Below are 20975 nucleotides of genomic sequence, written 5' to 3'. Positions count from 1 at the left end.
CCCCAATTGGCTGTAGCAGCCAGAGCTGCACCGATCCGAAGCCAGGAGTCAAGAGCTTCTTCTGGGTCTCCCACGTGGGTGCAGGGGCCCAAGCACTTGGGCCATCTTCTACTGCTTTCCCAGGCCATAGCAGAGAGCTGGATCGGAAGTGGAGCAGCCAGGACTTGAACTGGCGCCCATATGGGATGCCGGTGCTTCAAGCCAGGGCATTAACCCACTGTGCCACAGTGCTGGCCCTGAGGGCTTCTCAACACTGCCTTTTCTATGCTCTGGGGCTTGGCCCCAGGGTAGTTCTTCCCTTTTTGTGTCCAAGTACATGTGTTGTGGGTGCAGATAGTGGATGCAGAAAGTGCCCTCAGTTAACTGACTCGATCCCTCTTCCTCCTTCCTTCAGAAAAATGGTTACGTGACTGTAAGTGAAATCAAAGCCAGTCTTAAATGGGAGACCGAGCGTGCGCGCCAAGTGCTGGTATGTGACTTCAGAACGGTCCAGGAAAGGTGGCCCTGATGGGAGGCAGTAGGTGGGTTCCACACAGGCAGGAGCTGCAGCCTATCTTTGCCTGCCTCTTACCTTAACCAGATGCCCAGTACTCCCCTGAAGGCAGGCAGGCTTGTCATCCTGGCAGGCACAGACCAGGTGGCCCTTGCTTTTGGAGGACCATGGTTGCCACCTGCCCTCTCTCCTGGGTGAGTGAGCACAGTTCCTGGTCACCAGCTTAATAGTTTGTGTTGATAGTGACAGCTCAGAGTGAAGGCAGTTAACCATGTAGGATAGTTATTTTCTTGTAATTATGTTTATACGTTGTGTCTTACAGTTTTATATCTACAAATTTCACAGTAGTGATCAACATGGGAGCCCTGCCAATTCTCTAGGCTTTTTCAAATTTCATCTGCAAAATGGTATTGGGCAGAACCAACCCACCTCAAGCATATTCCCAGCTCTAGGAACTGGCCCTGCACTTGCGTTCCCCAGTGAGATAGCACAGACAACCAGGGCAGCAGTGGCCACTGTACTGGATCCAGGGCAATCCCACTACAGTGGGCTTTGTTCTCTTCAAGTTCAAGGACGTGGGAGCATTTCTCACACCTTGGGCAAGAGACAAAGCCAAAGTGATCATTCCAGTTTGGTTGTGTTGATGTGTGCACTCTTAGATTGCTTGAAAGCCTCACTGAAGCCAAAATGAGTTTGCAGATTGTTGGTCCAGCCTACGCTAACTTCCCCGTTCGACTCACTCTGTACCGTTGTCCTCCAGGAACACCTGCTGAAGGAAGGGCTGGCCTGGCTGGACTTGCAGGCCCCAGGAGAGGCCCACTACTGGCTGCCAGCTCTCTTCACTGACCTCTACTCCCAGGAAATCACAGCTGAGGAGGCCAGAGAAGCCCTCCCCTGAGTGTGGAAGGGCGCACAGCAACAGGCAGGGACAAGAGGGAAGGCCTGCTGGGAAGTAAACCTGGGCAACTTTGTATATACATATACATATATAAAAGGAAAAAAAAGTTCCATGCTTTTCTTTCTTCCCCCAATATTTTATTTTTTAAAAGTGCCTTCACATTGCATCTTTATTGGAGAAAACCTCATTTATCCAGTAAGGATAACCTGAGTAACACAGAGAACAGCAAGCACATATATAATGACTTGCACAGGTCATCTACAAGTTCACGGAAGAGGCGGGCCCAGGACGCAAGCTGTGTCTCCTACCTAGATGGTCTGGTTTCTCTGCAGCTGTTAAGATAGAAATCAGAGCTTTGCTAATTAAAATCTCTTCCTTTAACGTTCTTTCTTAGTCACAGACCCTAACAGATGAGGGAATAATATTCAGTCTCCTCCAGCCTCTGCCATAGAAGGTCCAGGCCATGAGGGAAACATAGCCGGTGTTAGGTGGTGGCTAAGCTGGAGGAAAATGATGGAATCTGAGGGGACTCAATAGTGAAGGCTGCATCTTGGTTCTCACTCCACACTAGCTTTGCTTCCTCAACAGGGACTGCTGAGCAGGTCCCTGTAACCTAGCAGTGGCTGAGGGAATCACTGTGCCATTTTATACACACCTCATTTAACCTTCACCAACCTTAAAAGTGAAGTAGGTGTCCTTAATGTCACAGATGGCAAATCAAAGGAATTCACCAGAGGCTGCCAGCTTAAGCAGAGCCGAAGCTGGAGGCCAGAATGACGACCCTGAGCCCAAGCTCTGTCAGTGCTTGGCACGGTGCAGGCTGGCAGGACATGATGTTGTGTAGACTTCTACACACGTGGTCAGCCAAGAGGAAAAGCCTCTGTCAGAAAGCAGCAATCTAGAGCAGGTGAAGAGGCAGCCGGGGGAGAGGTTGGGATTTAAGGCTTTCATAGTCTTCACGGTCTAAATGCTAAATCCCTAAGCAGCGCTGGCTTGGACACCCAATAGACTCTCCCCACTGACACTTCCTTCTCTTAGTTGGAGCCCATCTCTACCTTTATCTCCTTGTGGGACAAGGGTTCCCAGAGCATCAGAGCAGGTGCGGTGAGAATGCCGTCCCCCATTAACTGCCAGAGTGACAGCCTTAAACAGAGAAGGGCCCTGCTCCTGCTCCCACCTTCCAGACAACACACCGAGTGCTCGCCTTCCCCCACTTCCAGAGGACTCCATGCTTTACTCCAATCCTCCCACACCCTCAGGCGCTTCCTCCTTCTGCCAAAACAAACTTTATTGCACCAAAAAGAAAAAAAAAAAACTTCATTTATGTACAGATATAAAGACATCTCTGACTCCTGTGCATATATTTCCTAAACTCAAGATTAGGGCGTCAAGGTCAGGCTGCGATGCCAGACGTGCTCTGCCCCACGGCAGGGCCCGGGAGAGGATTGTCACTCGGAAAGTGGGAACACCTGAAATGGATGACTGCCAACACTGGGCCCACAGACCAGCAGTGTTCTAAGCCCCGGACTGGCTCGAGGAATGGAAGGAAACGAAGTGGGGTCCCTCTGAGTCTGCGCAGACCCTGCCTTCAGGTGTCCAAGATAAACTTGCGTTCCCAAGCCCCCCATTCCCTGTCCAGCGTCACTGCTCCTGCCCTCCTCCTTCACACCAGGAGAGTCCCGTGATCCCAGGGCAGCAGCAGGAGCAGGCACACGCCATCCTCTCCCTTCAGCACGGCTGGATCCTGACTGCGGCCCTGCGTCACGTGCATCACCAACACCCCTGGGAGCCCTAACAAGGATCTGGAAGTGCGGGGAGAACACACCAAGAAGGGGAACGATGGATTCCCTCGATGCCCAGTAGTACAGGGCACCCAATGCACGGTTTTGTTGTTTTTTTCTGAGCCAACCAGCTAAAGGATCACTGCAGCTAAATACAGACAGAAGCAACACAGCCAGGCAAATGGCCATCGGAGCCAGTGACAAAGAGCAGCTGGAGGGGGAAGGGAGAGGAGGGGAGGAGTCTCCAGAGTCCCAGCCCTAACCCCCTTTTGCCATTGGCTACCCTTGCTCCCCTCAAATCCCTAGGGGTTGAAGTGAGGAGGGGGACAAGCTGGGCTGAGAACACACAAGGACAGCCAAACAAAATACAGTAAGGACTAGCATCAGTCTTCCCCCTGCACCCCACCCCAAGAGAAACACCCTCATGGTGACTAGCATTTATGAAAATCTGCAAGAGACTATTCTATGTAGTGGCTCTAATCCCATACACACAGCAGCTGCTTGTGCTGGGAACTTTTCAAATCAGTGATTGCGGGAACAAAGAGGATCTTCAGCTTCTTACAGCGCCATGCAGGCTTTACCAAGACCTTGGTTCAGTCCCAGTCACATTTACCTTCTGTCTTAAACTGAGAAAAGGGTGAGGGAGGGGAGCAGGGGAGAAAGGTGCTCAGGTGCCAGGTAAAGCTTACTGATCAGCAGCCTAGACTCCACCACTGTTCCTGCTCTTTGGTCTGTCTAGAACAGTGACTATAAATTAGGAAAAACAAAATTATGCTGGCCCATGGGGAAAGGGGGGGCAGGGAGGGGAAGGGCATTGGGAAGCCTGGCTTCAGGACTGAAGACAGACAGACAACCACCCAGACTGTTACGTGTCCCAGACAGCCCCCCACCCCGTGTTCCCTTCCAGACATCCCCATAAATCACGTGGGCACACCCCCTCTTGGAAATACAATTTGTCTTCCACCCGGCCCTAAGGAGCTGGCCCTGTGGAGAGGTGTGTTGGTTGCTTTGTTTGTTTTTCAGAGGCCCTCGCCCTGGGTGCTCCTGGAAAGGTACCTTGGCCCCTGATATGGGACAAACAGCCCCAGATGCTCCAGCGCCAAGGAGGTCAGATGGGGAACAACCCCCACTCCCACACCCTGGGATCCGAGCTTGCTTGGTTGTTGCCATCTTGCGGGATGACGTCATTTTGGAGGGAGATACGCAGTGCCTCTCCATCCCTGGGGTGAGGGGAAGGGACTCTGCCGGACTTTCGAGTTGGGGGAAGGGGAGCGGGGAGGAGGGCCTAGACCCTCAGGCTCCCGTGCAGGTCCGTCTCTGTCCCAGACGAGCTGCTATCAGAGTCCATTTCAGCATTCTCATTATGGAGCCTCTCCAGCACTTTCTGACGGATCAGTCCCAGGCGCATCAAGAGGGACTGGTAGTCAAAGTGGCCCCGCTTCTCTCCAAAAGGGTCCTGTGGGGAAGAGACAAGGGGGGTGGAAGAGTCACGCCTGGGTGGCACAGCCTAGAGGGCACAGCTCTGGGTCCATGTGAAATGCAAGCTCAGGGGCACAGTGGAGCACAGAAGAGCCCAGCAGCAGACAGCGTGTCTCTGCTCAGGAATTTATGCAGTGTCCCAAATCCATCCAGCTTGGGCTGACATGAAAAGGTTTGCATTCCTCAAAAGCAAGCCAAAATGCAGAAGGGGTACGGAGGACTTTATGAGACAGGAGGACTTTATGAGACAGGTGATGTCAGTTTGTGGAGGGGCTTCATTTTAAAGAAATCTTTTAATTCTATTAGCCTTTTTTTTAAAAAGACTTATTTATCTACTTATCTATTTATAACTCAGTTACACAGAGAGAGGGAGAAACAGAGATCTTCCATCTGCTGGTTCACTCCCCAAATGGCTGCAACCAGGGTTGAGCCAGGCTGAAGCCAGGAGCTTCTTCCAGGTCTCTCAAGTGGTTCCAGGGGCCCAAGGACTCGGGCCATCCTCCGCTGCTTTCCCAGGCTCATGAGCAGAGAGCTGGATCGGAAGTGGAATAGCCAGGAAACGAACTGGTGCCCATATGGGATGGTTGGCATTGCAGGTGGTGGCTTAACCTGCTAAGCCACACTGCCAGCCCCATGAGCTTTTTTAAAAAGGTTTATTTCCATCTCCTCAAAAGGTAGAGTGAGAGTGAGAGCTTGATTGATCTTGCATCTACTGGTTCACTTCTCAACTGCCCACAATAGCTAGGGCTGGGCCAGGCTGAAGCCAGGAGCCCATCCAGGTCTCCCATGTGAGTGGCAGGGGCCCAAGCACTGGAGCCATCCTAGGATGCTTTAGCAGGGAACTGGATCCGAAGCAGAGTAGGCAGGACTCAAACCAGCGTTCCTTTATATAGGATACTGCTGTCCCAAGTAGCAGCCCAAGCCACTGCACCTCAACACCCTCCCAGTTCTGGAAGGACTTTACATGGTCTGAGGGGCTTCTGAAATGATCCAGATAGCAAGGGAAGAAAGATTCAAGACCAGGACTACGACTATTAAGTGTGCTGTTGTTTTCAATTAATTTCTAAAACCACAGGAGGTCAGATGGGGAACAACCCCCACTCCCACACCCTGGGATCCGAGCTTGCTTGGTTGTTGCCATCTTGCGGGATGATGTCATTTTGTTCTTTATTCTCTATATTCATAAAAGGGAAATCTGCTGTTCTAGGGTCACTAGCAGGTCTAGAACTCCAGAGCTCTGGCCCCCAGGTAAGCACCTGTGGGTCTCCCCGGAGACGACCCGTTACCACGTTCCTGTCTGGTTGCTGGGCATTGTTTCTGGGCCACCTGGCCTTCATCTTGGTCCTTGTCCTTCTCTCTCAAAGGTCTCTGAACATTTCCCAGGAATATTTAACTGCCCTCAGGGTCTCAAAACTGATCATGGGTGGGGCAGAAGGCATGGAAAATGAGCCTAAAAGGCTATGTAGGGGCTCTCTGTGCGATCTCCCCACTTGCAGTTTTGCTCCTCCCACACACTGACCTCACGGTGGGTGCCAGCAGTCGGTACTCAGTCACCCGCAGGGGCTGTGTTCCCTGAAGGCTGAGCTCTACACTAACTCTACAGCTGTCCATTCCCCAACTCTTCTGTCTCTGGCCCTTGGCTCCATTTCCTCTATCTCCTTCCTTCCCAGATGCTATTCTTCTCCCAGGTCCTGTCCCAGACCACCCCTCATCACAAGCTGTCTGAGACTGAATGCTGGTGGTGCTGCAGGAGGTCGGCCATGAGAAGCCCTCACGGGAAACACTGGGGCAGGTATCATCATGCACTCTTAGAGGGACCAGCGTTTGGGGCAGCAGCTGAGGGCTGCTTGGTATGCCCACTTCCCATTCAAGTGCTGGATGCTCCATTTCTGATCCAGTTTCTTGCTAATGCATCCTGGATGGCAGCAGATGATAGCTCAAATACGTGGGCCTCTGCCACCCACATGGGAAACCTAGACAGAGTTCTGGGCTCCGGCTTGGGCTTGGCCCAGCCTTGACTGCCGTGGGCATTTAAAAACTGAAACGAAACAGCAGATGGGAGACCTCTCTCTCTTGCTCCTTCATGTAGATGAAAAGAAATAAGTAAACATTTTAAAACGAATGAAGCACTCAGGAAATAAGTTAACCCTGAGTTGGCCTTGCTTTCTGAGCTTAAATGAGGCAGGGGGGTGACAAGTCACTGAAGAAAGGATGGGGAAGCTACCAAGGGCAAAAACACCAGTGGAACCAAAACATCAAAGAGGGTACTTCAAAGCTTGTGAATGTGCATTAGGAAACAACTACACATAAAGAAAAACATTTCTTGCACTAAAGCAAATTTAAAAAGAAAATAGTTTTGGGAAGGCAGAGAGAGAGAGAGAGAGACTGACTGATCTTAAATCTGCAACAGCCAGGACTATGTCAGGTCCAAGCCAGGAGCCCAGAACTCAACCCAGGTCTCCAGGTGGTTAGGCAGAGCCCAAGTACTGGAGCCATCACCTGCTGAGTCCCAGGATGCACATCAGCAGGAAACCGAAACTGAGCAGCCAGGACAAGAACCCAGGTCTTGGACATGCGCCGTAGGCATCCTAACCACTGCGCCAAACACTTGCCCCTAACCTTACATTATAATCCTATTTTTTTCCTGAGCTTTTCAAAGTGTCCTTGTACTTCTACTGCTTTTTAGCAGGTAGGCAGAAATAAAGGAAGGACTAGCATTGTGGCACAGTCGTTTGAGCCACTGCTTGTGACATACGCATCCCATATCAGACTGGCAGTCTGAGTCCCAGCTGCTCCGCTTCTTTTTTTTTTTTTTTTTTTTTTTTAACAGTTAGAGTGGACAGTGAGAGAGAGAGACAGAGAGAAAGGTCTTCCTTTTGCCGTTGGTTCACCCTCCAATGGCCGCCGCGGCCAGCGCGCTGCGGCCGGCGCACCGCGCTGATCCGATGGCAGGAGCCAGGAGCCAGGTGCTTTTCCTGGTCTCCCATGGGGTGCAGGGCCCAAGCACCTGGGCCATCCTCCACTGCACTCCCTGGCCACAGCAGAGAGCTGGCCTGGAAGAGGGGCAACCGGGACAGAATCCGGCGCCCCAACCGGGACTAGAACCTGGTGTGCCGGCGCCGCTAGGCGGAGGATTAGCCTAGTGAGCCGCGGCGCCAGCCCCAGCTGCTCCGCTTCTAATCCAGCTTCTTGCTAGTGTGCTTTGGAAGGCAGAGGATGGCCCCTGCCACCCATATGGGAGACCAGGATGCAGTCTGGCCTGGCTCAGGCTTGCTGTTGAGGTCATCTGGGGAGTAAACCAGAAGGAAGACCACTCACTTCTGTTTCTCCCTTTCTGAGGCTCTGCCTTTCACATTAATCAATATTTGAAAGAAGAGAAGGGGAGGGGAGGGGAGAGAATGGGAGAAAAAAGATGAGGCGAGTCGAGTCCATAGAGCTGGAGAGCCTTAAGGGATCTTAAGTCAATTATCCAAGTCACCCCATTTCTAAGCAAGACTACGAGCAAGTGACCCAAAGATACAAGAACTGATCCTCCAGGTCAGGCGGCCTCTCACTTTCTTACCAATCAGGCCATTTTAAACTGAGTGTATCTATAGTTTGGGGGAAAAAAAACCTTCTAAATTGAGCCTAACTTCTGCATTCTTATTGGAAGTGAAAGCACATATCCCCAGCATAGGCAGAGAATAAACAACTGGCTACCACCTTTGGAGGAGCAATCTTTCAACATATGGCATATCCATTATTTCTCTGTCACTTTTATCCGTGAGCTCTTTGAGCTAGGGCTAGAATTCCAAGAGATGACTTTCATAATCCTCAAGATTCCAACAGGACTGAGTGTTTTGGTTTGAAAGGACCACTGATGGGGCCAACGCTGTGGCACAGCAGGTTAAGTCACAGCCTGTGGTGCTGGTATCCCACAGGGGTGCTGGTTTGAGTCCTGGCTGCTCTACTTCCAATCTAACTCCTTGCTAATGGCCTGGGAAAGCAGCAGTGGAGGCCCAAATCCTTGGGCCCCTGCACTCACTTGGGAGACCCAGAAGAAGCTTCTGGTTCCTGGCTTTGGCCTGGCCCAGCCCCAGATGTTGCAGCAATTTGGGGAGTGAACCCCTGGATGGGAAGATCTGTCTTTCCTCCTCCCTGTAATTCTGCCTTTCAAACAAATAAAAAAATCTTAAAACAAACAAACAAAATAAAACACTGACTCTAAAAGAGAAGGTGTTCTAGCCTAGAAAGCAGGACTATTCAGATTCTACTTATGAGGACCTACTTTATGCCAGGAACTCAGAACCGAGTCCGAGTGACTTGGGGCATTGCACAGGGTCTGCGGTGGGCTTCTGGAATGAGCAGGAAGGGCTGCGTTACCTGCATGGTCTGGCCTTGAAGGTGCAGGCGATCTTTGCAGGCCACCTCATAGAAGTCGTAATACTCGAGAAAGGACTTCTCCATCACCCCTCTGGAACAAAAAGCAGAGAGGTTAAAAACCTGGAGAACGAGGTCGCCCCTTTCATCCTCTAACCTTAGCGCCAAATAAACAGTCAGAGTTCATGTTTGGTTTCCACAAAAATCTTTAACTGGAAAATGGAACAGCTGACGTCCCTCATACCTTAAGGATCTATGCGAGTGCCCACAATACTCACCATCTGAATTTTGAATCTCACCTTCAACTCCTGACTGGCTCAACCTCGGTGGTTTCCCATAAGCCATCCACAATCCTAAACATTACTTAAAATTCTCCTAGAAGTTTAACTCTGTTCATTCAGTGTGAGCACTTAAAAATAAACATTAAGAAATGAGTTTATTGTGGAGTATTCTATACCTCTTTTGGCTGTAATACAGTATATCCAAGCCTTCATCAACTTGGGGTCTCTAAAGGTGGGGCTGCCTCCCCCATCAGATCTGTGCTCTTCAGAAAGAGAGCCGCTCTTGAGCTCCTTTTTTATTTATTTACTGAAAGGCAGAGTGACAGGGAGAGAAAGACAGATCTTCCATTTGCTGTTTCACACCCAAATGCCCACAACAGATGGGGCTGGGCTAGGCAGACGCCAGGAGCCAGAAATTCCACCCTGGTCTCCCACAAGGGTGGCAGGTACCCAAGTACTTGAGCCATTATTTGCTGCTTCCCAGGTGCATTAGCAGGGAGCTGGATTACAAGAGTAGCCACGACTTAAAACAGCACTCTGATACGGGATGTGACACTGCAGCAGTAGCTTAACCCACTGTGCCACAAGGCCCTCTCTGAGCTTTTCTTACTTAGCCACATGCATTTTTAAAAATATTTATTTATTTATTATTTATTTAATTTATTTGACAGGTAGACTTATAGACAGTTATAGACAGAGAGAGACAGAGAGAAAGGCCTTCCCTCTGCTGGTTCACCCCCAAAATGGCCACCATGACCAGAGCTACGTCGATCTGAAGCCAGGAGCCAGGTGCTTCCTCCTGGTCTCCCATGCAGGTGCAGGGACCCAAGCACCTGGGCCATCCTCCACTGCCCTCCTGGTCCACAGCAGAGAGGTTGACTGGAAGAGGAGCAACCGGGACCAGAACCCGGCGCCCATATGGGATGCCGGCGCCAAAGGCGGAGGATTAACCAAGTGAGCCACAGCGCTGGCCCCCCTATTTATTTATTTGTTTATTCGAAAGTCAGAATTACAAAGAGAGATGCAGAGACAGAGAGACCAATCTTCCATCTGCTGGTTCACCACCCAGGAGGCCACAACAGCCAGGGCTGGGCCAGGCTGAAGCTAGGAGCTTCATCCCGGTCTCCCACACTGAGTGGGAAGGCCCAAACACTTGGGCCATCTGCTGCTGCTTTTTCCAGGCCACCAGCAGGAAGCTAGATCAGAAGCGGAGCAGGCAGGACATGCAGTAGCACCCATGTGGGATGCTGGTATCCCAGGCAGCAGCTTTACCTGCTACGCCACGGCAGTTCCCATACTTGCTCTTTAAAAAGCATGACTACCTCCCCCCGGCCCGTCTTCTGGTTCTCCACAGCGGATTTTGCCACAAAGGCCCTCAAAAGTATAAGCCACCTCAATTTCCAAAAAGAAGGTATACCAAGTGGGTCCTCGTGACACGTACCGTAAGGGCTCTGGGCAGGGACATTTTCCTTCCATCATGTCACAGACTGCAACTCTGATGGTCTCGTGCCGGATACATTCATTGTAGTTTTTGCTATCTCCTGGATGTCTCTCCTGTAAGGTGACAAATGCCATGGCACCAAGCACAAAGTCTAGGTCAGAAGAAAAGCTAACAGAAGACTTCAGGTTCAGTATGGAGTGTGTGACCCACGCACACCAACTAAGAGGATACCTTTCCCACTATATAGGAAAACCCTGAAGAACAACTATTCACACACACACCCCCCACTGTACACCAATCCCTAGCCTCTGCTACAGGTAGCACAATCTCTACTAAGCAATCTAAGACCCATCAAATATTCCAGAACCTGACGTGAAGGCCTATCAGGTAAGAATTCAGTGGAAAATAACCAATTTAAGAGCAATGGTGGGATCAAAAGCTGTAAACGATGTTAGCAGTCAGTGTGGAAACCTCTGGGCATTCACATGTAAAGGAAGCTTCTTGCTGAACGCCCTCACACATCTGTATGGTTCCACCACCACTGGGTCAACTGTAGAACCAAAACTTTCAAAGGAAACACTCCAACTCTGGTCTAGAAAGCTCATCTGCGCGTGTGCTGTGAACACGGGAGACGGCCTGCTCTCCTGAACGCTGCTCTTGCCTTCTCACGGTTCCTGCTGCCTCCAATTCCAGCAGCTCAGACTGGCTGCCGCTGAGCTCGTCCATTTCCAGCCCAGCACCGTGGTTTCTGAAACCCCGGGGGGCCAAGTAGGGATTTTTAAACTTCTGAGGGGAATCACCACATTCAACATGTCCAGTAACCATGTGAACTACCACTCTGAGATAGGGAGTTTGCAGTTTAAAAACTAAACTGTACCATCTTCCCACGTTATCTTTGTGAAGTCGGATTCCTAGTCACTGCTGTGAGAAAAAACAAACAGCATATGAAAACAGTGGAGAATAGCCGACAGGAGTGGCGAGGTTCAATCTGATTCCAAGATTTTCAAAGTTGTGCATTGTCCAACAGGTACAGACACATCCTTTAAGGAATTATAATTATTTACTAAAGAAGCTGATTAGATCCAGCCACTTCATAAAAGGAACAGTTTGGTATTTTTCACCTGGAGAACTGCAGAAAAATTATAAAACATCATGCATGTGTGAAGCACCAAAACCTGGGAACACTAAGAAGTAAGCACTCCTGAATTTCCAAACAAGGAAAGACCTTAAAATCAGCTCCTCGTTTAGCCAAGTCCATTACCATTACTGCCCACTCCTGAAATCAGGTACATTATTTGTTTGGAAAGGATGGTTTAGAGATTCATTTTTGTTGAAAAGAATATTTATTCAGGTCTATTACAGAAGAATGATAAATTTTAGTGCTACCTTGAGTACTTTAAGAATTATGCTGTTTTAAGCACCAAGATGGAATTTATTTTGAGAATATCACTGCAATTTTTTTCAGTTCTCAAGAACAATTCAGGAAAGCACTTTGGACTAGTGATAGAACTTGGCCTGAGGTACAAATCCAGGGTCCCGCACTGATCAGTGTGTTCTTGTGAAAGTTAATTAACCTGAGTCACTACTGCCTCACTTGAAAATGGGCATGACAACATCTCACAGTAACTTTAGCATGAAAATTAAACAAGAAATTATACATAAAAGGCCGGTGCCGCAGCTCAATAGGCTAATCCTCTATCTTGCAGTGCCGGCACACCGGGTTCTAGACCCAGTCGGGGCGCCGGATTCTTTCCTGGTTGCCCCTCTTCCAGGCCAGCTCTCTGCTGTGGCCTGGGAAGGCAGTGGAGGATGGCCCAAGTGCTTGGGCCCTGCACTCCATGGGAGACCAGGAGAAGCACCTGGCTCCTGCTTTCGGATCAGTGCGGTGCGCCGGCCGCAGCGCGCCAGCCGTGGCGGCCATTGGAGGGTGAACCAACGGCAAAAGGAAGACCTTTCTCTCTGTCTCTCTCTCTCACTATCCACTCTGCCTGTCAAAAAAAAAAAAAACAAAAAAAACAAAAAAAAAACATAAAAACTTGACAGTGTCCAGCATATCTGCATGACATAAACTTGGAAAATGTGATTTTTTTCCGCCTTCTCTTTGACAGTGTTGACTAAAACATCCCACCCCCAGCTCAGGACTGGCAACTTTGCTCTGCAGGATAATGGCACTTGCCAATTCTGGTAGAGCCGCAGGCTGGGCAGGGTTCTTAAGGGAACACCCCAGACCACAGGTGCTGAAGAACCCACTGGCAGCAACAGCCCCAGAGCAGGCTCAGAATTCATTTCCGAAAGACTCCACTGACTTCCACACTGTAGGTTAATCCAAGCCAATACTTACTAGTGTTACTCTAAACCTTTTAAATTAAACAGGTTATCATCAAGGAGCAGGCATGTCAGCCCTATTTTTCTCCTACAGTGGCAATCAGGATATACAAGAGCTGTACCGGGTCAAAGAAAGATCTCCCAAAACAACTCGCATTCCACACCCGAGAGCTGGGCCCACCCGGCCTTACCTGTTCAAAGCCAGGCTCATTGTGGTAAGGGTTCTCAGTCATCAGGGACTGGATGGAGATGAGCACAGAAGAGATGCTCTGGGCCGGGCTCCAGGCTGGGCCAGTCCACGTACTGCAAACACAGCCGAGGGAAGGGGAAAGGGTCAGGTGGAGAAAGACCAGGGAACATGCCCTGGGCCCGAGCGCAGGCAGGGACTCACCACAAGTGAGTCCTTCCTTCACTAACACCACTCTGGAACTTCCCAGCCTGTCTCATCCTCACTCACCAGCAATCGGTCAGCTGCCTAATCCCGTCACGTGGAAAAGAAAAGGGGCCACGCAAGCAAGAAACTGTGACGGAATTTTCCTTGGGTCCGTAAAGAACAGCCAGGGAAGGTTAGAGATGACACCACCAAGGAATGAGGCAGGCAAACAGCTCCAGGGCTTTAGACGCCAACCTCTGTGGCTCTGAGAGAGCTTACTGGCTACGGGTGGCAATGCAGGTTGTGAGGGGAAAGACAAGCTGAGCACAGAGGCTCAGAGCCATCTGGGGGTGGGGGGGAGCACCCAGTTCTGCATCAAGCATTCTCTGAAGACTACACAAGTCTGCTGGGACAGACAGGCCACAGTGGGTCTGAAAATAATATATGGACAGCATCTTGACTATGAAGAGAAATACCAAAATTGCTCCTCTTTCATAAACCTGAGCCAGCCTTAGGGAGCAGCATCTTGGATAGTAATGGTTATTTTCCTTTAGCTCATGCCTTCCCTAACTGAAGAGATGGCACCAGAGCTGAGCCACGACTGGCTCTGTGTTGACTGGCCCCTGTCCTCTCCCGAGTCAGCAAGCTGTAAGTGGTGACTGCGTCGGAGGTGCATCTGAAGTGCCTCTCAAGCTCCTCTTGCCAGCGTTGCTCTCCCAGGGACCCTACACCTCCTACCCTCTGCATCAAATATTTGGGGGTTCAAGTTAACAGGGTCAATTCTCGTGCAATTTCTTCGGTCAGTCAATCTGCCCAGTACTTTGGCCTGTGTAGGGAGGAAAGGAATGAAGCTGGTACAGCTAACACAATACACTAAGAACATGTGGAAATTCTCTACTCCAAGTCTTCAGGATGCTTCATTTCTACCCAAAACAGTTCTGCCACTTTTACCTGACTACCCGACTCCTCCTGTTCCTACTGTGTGCAGTGTCTGCTTAAGATGGTCTGCACATTGGCCTCATGAGGGAGAAGCTACACCAAAACACTTTCGTGAACAAATTACATGCAGAAGCCAATGATTACAGTTCCTGGGGCCGTTGCTATGGCGTGGCGGGTAAAGCCGCCACCTGCAGTGCTGGCAGTACATATGGGCACCAGTTCGAGTCCCGGCTGCTCCACTTCCGATCCAGCTCTCTGCTGTGGCCTGGGAAAGCAGTAGAAGATGGCCCAAGTCCTTGGGCCCCTGCACCTGCGTGGGAGACCAGGAGGAAGCTCCTGGCTCCTGGCTTTGGATTGGTGCAGCTCCAGCCATTGCAGCCATTTGGAGAGTGAACCAGTGGATGGAAGACCTTTCTTTCTCTCTCTCTGCCTCTTCTCTCTCTGTGTAACTCTAACTTTCAAATAAAAATAAATCTTAAAAAAAAAAAATTTCCTTACCAACACAGTTTCATGTGGATAAACACCACTGTCCTACCAGCCCAGACAATTATGAGATGAAGGATTTATTTAAGGGCAATCTGCCACAACCAGAGCAGAACGTATTCCTGGATTTGAGAGAGTTCTAGAACAATAAATCCTATTTCAAGTTTGTTTCAGGTGCCTCCCCCTGCCACAAACCTGGAAACATGTTGGCCAGGAAGAATAGGAGCATCCATCTAGGCAACTTTCTCAACTTCAACCTGTACTTGTTCTCCACCCCAGGGGAATTCAGATCACAATCCAAAATATGCAGGAAGACATTTCCATCCTGAGTTCTGAACCCACAAAGTCTCTTAAAATGGAATGACGGGAACTCCATGGATCAAAATCTCAGCAGCACTCAATAGAAGACAAACTTAAAGACTTCTAGGGTCTGTATCTGATGACTTCCAATGGCAGACATTTTTCATTCAATTGTCAAACGCCACAACAATTATCACTACCACTACTCACTGAGACCCGGAAGTGAGACCCCCCCACAGCCTTGCTCTGTCCAGGCGAGAGTAAGGCCTAATGCCGTTAGGGAGCAGCTCTCAAACCAGACGGGCACCTGCAGCGCTAGGAGGGCTTGTGAAAAGACAGATGGGGGGCCGCCCCAAGGCTGCTGACACAGCAGGGCTGGGGTGGCACTCCCAAATCTGCAGATGCTGCCTCTCAGGAACCCCACTCTGAGAACCACTTTACAGCACCTCTTGTATGGAAGACATGAACGCTTCTCCTTTGCATCTAGAATGATACTAGTTAGCACCATCCTGGGGAGAGCTGAGAAGAGAGTCATGCGATTATTTTCTGTTCCGTGGTTCAGACGAGAAGCCCTGGCTGATGAGGCTGGCCTGGCATAATTATTTGCTAACAATCAACTTGGCCACTTAGAAGTCTCCTCTTACCCTAGAATACTCAAGCAGACCTTCCCATTGCGGTAGAAGTTGGGGTTAAACCTCACTGTGTTATTGCCCGTTGTCATCAGTTTGACCCGAGGCGGGTGGATGGGATAGTCGGGTGGACACCGAAACACGAACAGGAAGAAACCCCCTTCATAAGGAGTGTCAAATGGGCCTGTGATCAATGCATGAATCTGCAAAATAAAACCCCATCTCAAAATCGTGAGGTGATGCTCCCTCCCCACCCACCCCTCCTGACCTCCGCCTGCAACCCATGCCAGGAGCAGGCCCCGTCCGGTATCCATATTCTCACCATGCCCAATAAACATCCTGTACTCACTCACACTAACAAGTACCCTGGAATCTGAAGAAATCTCACTGCAGTGGCACGGCATCTTAGGGGTTGAGCTGAGGTGGGAACTGATATATACTCAAAACCACCCTGGGTAGCTATCCCCTGAAACTCCCTCAAAGCCTGCTTTTTGCGTGCACCTCCTTCATCAGTGCTACGTCTAACACGCGACTAGGACATCAACGCTTGCAGTACATACCTAGCAGCTCTAAGAGATCCATACGCATTTCTGCAGAGCATGCTGTTTGGATTTGCCTAGGTTAAACACGCCTATGATGCAACTACACCCGGTATTTATGCTGCACAAGGGAGAGGTAAGAGGAATGGAAAACAAAGACTGGAGGCCACAGCACTGGAGCCAGTAATGGGGAGAGCTGGGGGCTGTGATGGAGGCAGACGGTGTCTCCTCGCTTCCTCCACACAGGAGCTAACCTGCTGTGGAAGATGTGGCTCAGGTGCATCCACTGTGTCGAAGTACAAGAAAAAATGGGGAAAATCCAGGGCCCAAGCAGAGCCATCAGGTCATCCCCAGAACTTCCCCAACTTCCCTGTTGGCTAAAAGAAAAAAAAAGACAGCAGCTCTTTACCCGCCCCCCCCCCCCCCCACTCCGGCAGAGTGGACAGTGAGAGAGAGAGAGAGAGACAGAGAGAAAGGTCTTCCTTTGCCGTTGGTTCACCCTCCAATGGCCGCCACGGCTGGCGTGCTGCGGCCGGCGCACCGCGCTGATCCAATGGCAGGAGCCAGGAGCCAGGTGCTTTTCCTGGTCTCCCATGGGGTGCAGGGCCCAAGGACTTGGGCCATCCTCCACTGCACTCCCTGGCCATAGCAGAGAGCTGGCCTGGAAGAGGGGCAACCGAGACAGAATCCGGCGCCCTGACCAGGACTAGAACCCGGTGTGCCGGCGCCGCTAGGTGGAGGATTAGCCTAGTGAGCCGTGGTGCCGGCCAACAGCAGCTCTTAAAACACTAAATTTTCTACCTCCACAAACCATTACTGAAGATTTCCCTTCCTAAAGGGAAGAAAACCTGAAGCGATTCAGTCTGCTTTCTTCCTCTATAAAGGTTCTAGGCACGTAAGTCTACTTAGACTCTGAGCAGCAGGAGGAAAAAGGACACCGTGATATGCCTTGGTCTCTAATCCCGACCTTGGCCCAGGAACACCCCAAAGTATATTCTAGCCCCAATCATGTGAATAACAAATTCAATTGGGGGGCCGGTGCCATGGCTCATGGTTAATCCTCTGCCTGCAGCGCCGGCATTCCATATAGGCGCCAGGTTCTAGTCTTGGTTGCTCCTCTTCCAGTCCAGCTCTCTGCTGTGGCCTGGGAAAGCAGTAGAAGATGACCCAAGTGCTTGGGTCCCTGCACGCACACGGGAGACCAGAAAGAGGCACCTGGCTCCTGGCTTCGGATTGGCGTAGTTCCAGCCGTAGTGGCCATTTGGGGGTAAACCAACAGAAGGAAGACCTTTCTCTCTCTCTCTCTCACTAACTCTATTTGTCAAATAAATAAAATTCAATTGGTTCTAATAGGGCATCACTTCTAGGACCCCAGGGGTCAGCATATGAACACTAGTCTATGACTGAGAACAAGGTGTCCCAGGAAAAACATTCTGAAGCACATTAAAAAAAAATCTAAAGGGAATCCTATTCAAAACAAAGACAGATAAAACAACAAAACAAAATCTGAACTTTTACTGTAGGCATTTTCACTTAAAGACCCGTAGATGCAGCAAAGAGGGATGTCTTCCCCAGGCCAGCTTCTGAGGGCAGAGCAACGACAGAGGAACGCGACTCACGCACTAGGGATCTCTGGGTGGGGATGACAGAGATGCTCTGAGGTGGGACAGTCAGCAGCAACCCGTCCAGGACAGGAGCCGGAACAAGGCCCTTTAATCACAAATACTCAGTCAAGCGCAACCTCTCCCTGACCTTCCCTGCGTCTGCTTAACAGTACCACGGTCAAAGTCAGGAGGGGGAGACGGGCAAAGAGCTGGGTAGTACAGTGGGCAAGGTGACCAGGTAACTTCACCCAGCCTGGCGCACTCCGACACTCAGAAAGCGTCCTAACAGCTAAGCTGAACAACGCGCATCGGCTGGGATTTTTCCAGCCACTCACTACCTATCAGCACTGTAACAGACACCTGCTGAAGGCTCTGCTCCACTTCACTGTGTGACCCTGGCTGAGCCACTCACTCCCCTAGGGTCTCCACTTCTTCACCTGCCTAATCAGAGAGGCGAGCTGAATAATCTTTTATACTCTTCCAACTTTATGGGCCAATTTCCCGAAGCCCCCTGGCTCCCCATCAAGTTACATACCTTGGTCATGTCAACAGTATCGGGTACGACGAACATTCCCGGAGGAGGCTCCTTATAAATGGACATGATATCCCTGGTAACACCAAGAGGAGGCGGGGAAAGAGTGAGGGGAGGGGAAGGGGAATCCCTTGAGCGGGACAATTGTTATCGCCTCAGTGAGGCCAGGGTTTGAGAAAGTGGCGCTTGGTACCACAAATGTTTGCACTGTCTTGTTGGCTGAGATCCTCAGCTGAGTACTTATCAGGCAGGCAGAGAGCAAATTATCATCAAAGGGACATTGTTTCATCAGGGGGAGGGCAGGGAAAGGAAAGAAAAAAAAATATCAGAGATCCCAATGTTATCAGATGTCACCCTGGAAAAGCCACATCCCATTTACTCTCACTTCCTCCCACATGGCGACTCACCCACTTCCCACCTCCGAGGTTCCCAGGTACTACGGCAGACACCACACGAGGATTTTTTAAAGAAACTCTGAAGGCACAATCAACTCCACTAAAAAACCGAATTCCATAACCCATGCAACCTCTCATGTGCAGAAGATGACATGAAACAAGTGAGCTGGCGAGGAGCAACCCCATCACGGCGGTCTTCCAGCTCAGGGGACTAACAGAGCGGCAGCTTCTCTGGGTGGGGGGAGGGGGACCCTCTGAAACCGCTCACCCTCTCCTATCTAGAGGAACATGTGATTACTGCAGATGAGAGGATGTCAGGGTCACGGCTCACCAACTGGATTGGGCTAGCTGAGAGCAGGGGGCTAAAGGACATTCCAGGTAGGGAAAAGGCCAGGGACCTGCTAGGGGAGGCAGGAGTGTAAAAAGTACAAACGGTGGCAGAGCAAGGAAGGAAGTCTTAGGCCGAACTCAACAGTATGTCAGGATCAGAAGACTGACAGGAGCAAGGGAGTATACAAGAGTTGAGGTTCAAGTTTAAGTTGGGGGCAGCAAAGCCCAGAGAGTTGGTATCCTGTGTCAGGCACTGTGCCAGGTGCTTTACGCACACTGTCCTGCTGAACTTCTATCACAACCTTGAAAAGCAAGTAGAGAGACAGATGAAGGAACTCGGAACCTGGGGCTGCACCTGGAGGAGGAGGAGGAAGAGGAGGAGGAGGAGGAAGAGGAGGAGGAGGAGGATCGTGACGGGAGTGTGGGCAGCAGTCTGGTCATCTGGAAACAGATTTCAGGATTCACGGCAGCTACACAGTACTACTCTCTTCCTTATGTGATGGGTACCAGGCTATGCACTTCTGCGAAACATTTTATCTATGAAGTGATATTATCTCAAATCAGTCACCCAAGAAATAAGCACAGAAAGGACTTAGGCCTTTGTTCCTGTAATTAAGCTGAATATATTTGCTTGAGAAAAGTAAATCAAACAATCCAGGTGTGTGGGTGAGGAAAACCCGTAAGAAAGAAGGTCCTGAGTGGGATCTTACAATCCAGAGAGACCCGGGGGTGGGCGGGGGAGGCGTGCCTGAGTGTCCTGAGCAGGTGTGAGACTGGAAAAGGGGTTCGAGGGAAGATCTGGGTGAGCCAGGGAACCCACCTAGACCTGGGAAAGTACTAACTAGGAGGCGGCTGGAGATGCAGAGATAAAGGGAAGGAATGGCTGGAATCTAAGGCACGGTAAAGCCAGCTAGGTTATGTGTTAGAAACTGGGCTCCCGAGCGCACAAGAGGGACCCAGGGGTGGGGCCTGTGGGCAGCATCTAGTCGGGCCGGGGTGGGGAAGCGGGAGGGGGTGTCACTGAAGCGCCAAAGGGTCGGGTTTCGGGCGGGAGGCAGGGGGTGGGGTGGGGGTGGGGGAGGGTGTCCGGCTCCGAGATGCGGGGCTCGGGGGAGGCTGCCGAGGGGCGGGGTCCGACCTGGGCACACGAGGAGGGGATAGGTGCTTGGGGGGCCGGAGGAGAAGAGACTTGGACCCCGACGCTCCCTGCGGGCAAGACTTGGGCTTTGGAGCCTGGCCGCCTCGAGGCAAGCGCAGCGGGCTGGGGGTGAGTTGTAGTGGGAAGGGGTGGGGGGCGGGGAAGGTCGCGCCCCGGAGCTCGGGGCTGGAGGAGGAAACACCCCAGCTCACCGCTTGATCCGGAGTAGACACTGCGGCGCGGTTCGCTCGCCGTCCCAGTCAGAGCTGAGCGTGGGGTCCCAGTGGCTAAGCAGCGCGGCCCCGTGGGCAGCGGCCGAGGGCGGGAGCCCCGGCAGCGGAGCCAGGCCGCTCCCCGGCCCCCCGGCCCCGCCCGCCGCCGCCGCCGCCGCCCACACATCCGGCAGGAAAGGCGGCCCGAACCCGCCGCCGCCGCCGCTAACGCCAACAACGCCAGCGACGCCGCTCGCCCCGGGGCCCGCCGCCCCGGCGCCTGCCGTCGCCGTCGCCGCCTCTTCAGTCGGACTCTCCGCCATCGCTGCTTCGCTTCCGGGACTGCTCGGCAGCACGTCCGCCGACCAGAGCGGCCGCTGCTCCCGCCCGCTCTCGCACCACCGAGAGCCGGGCCAGAGTGTCCCCACCCTCCGCTTCCACAGC

The 20975-nt window shown here is 51.4% G+C and overlaps 2 protein-coding genes across 3 annotated transcripts in view; one reads left to right on the top strand and one right to left on the bottom strand.

Annotated features, from left to right (window-relative positions):
* SNF8 (SNF8 subunit of ESCRT-II) overlaps positions 1-1777 on the top strand; it is a 10348-nt gene extending 8571 nt beyond the window's left edge. For both annotated transcript variants that reach the window (XM_017349163.3, XM_002719308.5), the window contains 2 exons: positions 395-469; positions 1254-1777. In XM_017349163.3, the coding sequence (XP_017204652.1) occupies positions 395-469; positions 1254-1391 (213 nt within the window). In that variant the 3' untranslated portion in view covers positions 1392-1777. The remainder of the gene's footprint in view (positions 1-394; positions 470-1253) is intronic.
* Positions 1507-20975, bottom strand: UBE2Z (ubiquitin conjugating enzyme E2 Z). Its single transcript, XM_008271334.5, has 7 exons — positions 20532-20975; positions 18460-18532; positions 15797-15984; positions 13249-13360; positions 10733-10845; positions 9014-9104; positions 1507-4628 (listed from the first exon to the last, which is right to left on the bottom strand). Exons 1-7 carry the CDS (start codon positions 20852-20854, stop codon positions 4458-4460), a joined length of 1071 nt encoding a protein of 356 aa, XP_008269556.3. The 5' UTR covers positions 20855-20975; the 3' UTR covers positions 1507-4457.

The sequence above is a fragment of the Oryctolagus cuniculus genome, chromosome 17, assembly GCF_051225735.1.
Source record: "Oryctolagus cuniculus isolate XC-2025 breed Fujian yellow rabbit chromosome 17, ASM5122573v1, whole genome shotgun sequence".
NCBI classification, from domain to species: domain Eukaryota; kingdom Metazoa; phylum Chordata; class Mammalia; order Lagomorpha; family Leporidae; genus Oryctolagus; species Oryctolagus cuniculus.
The sequence above is the reverse complement of the archived record's forward strand: the minus strand, read 5'-3'. Positions and strand labels throughout refer to the sequence as shown.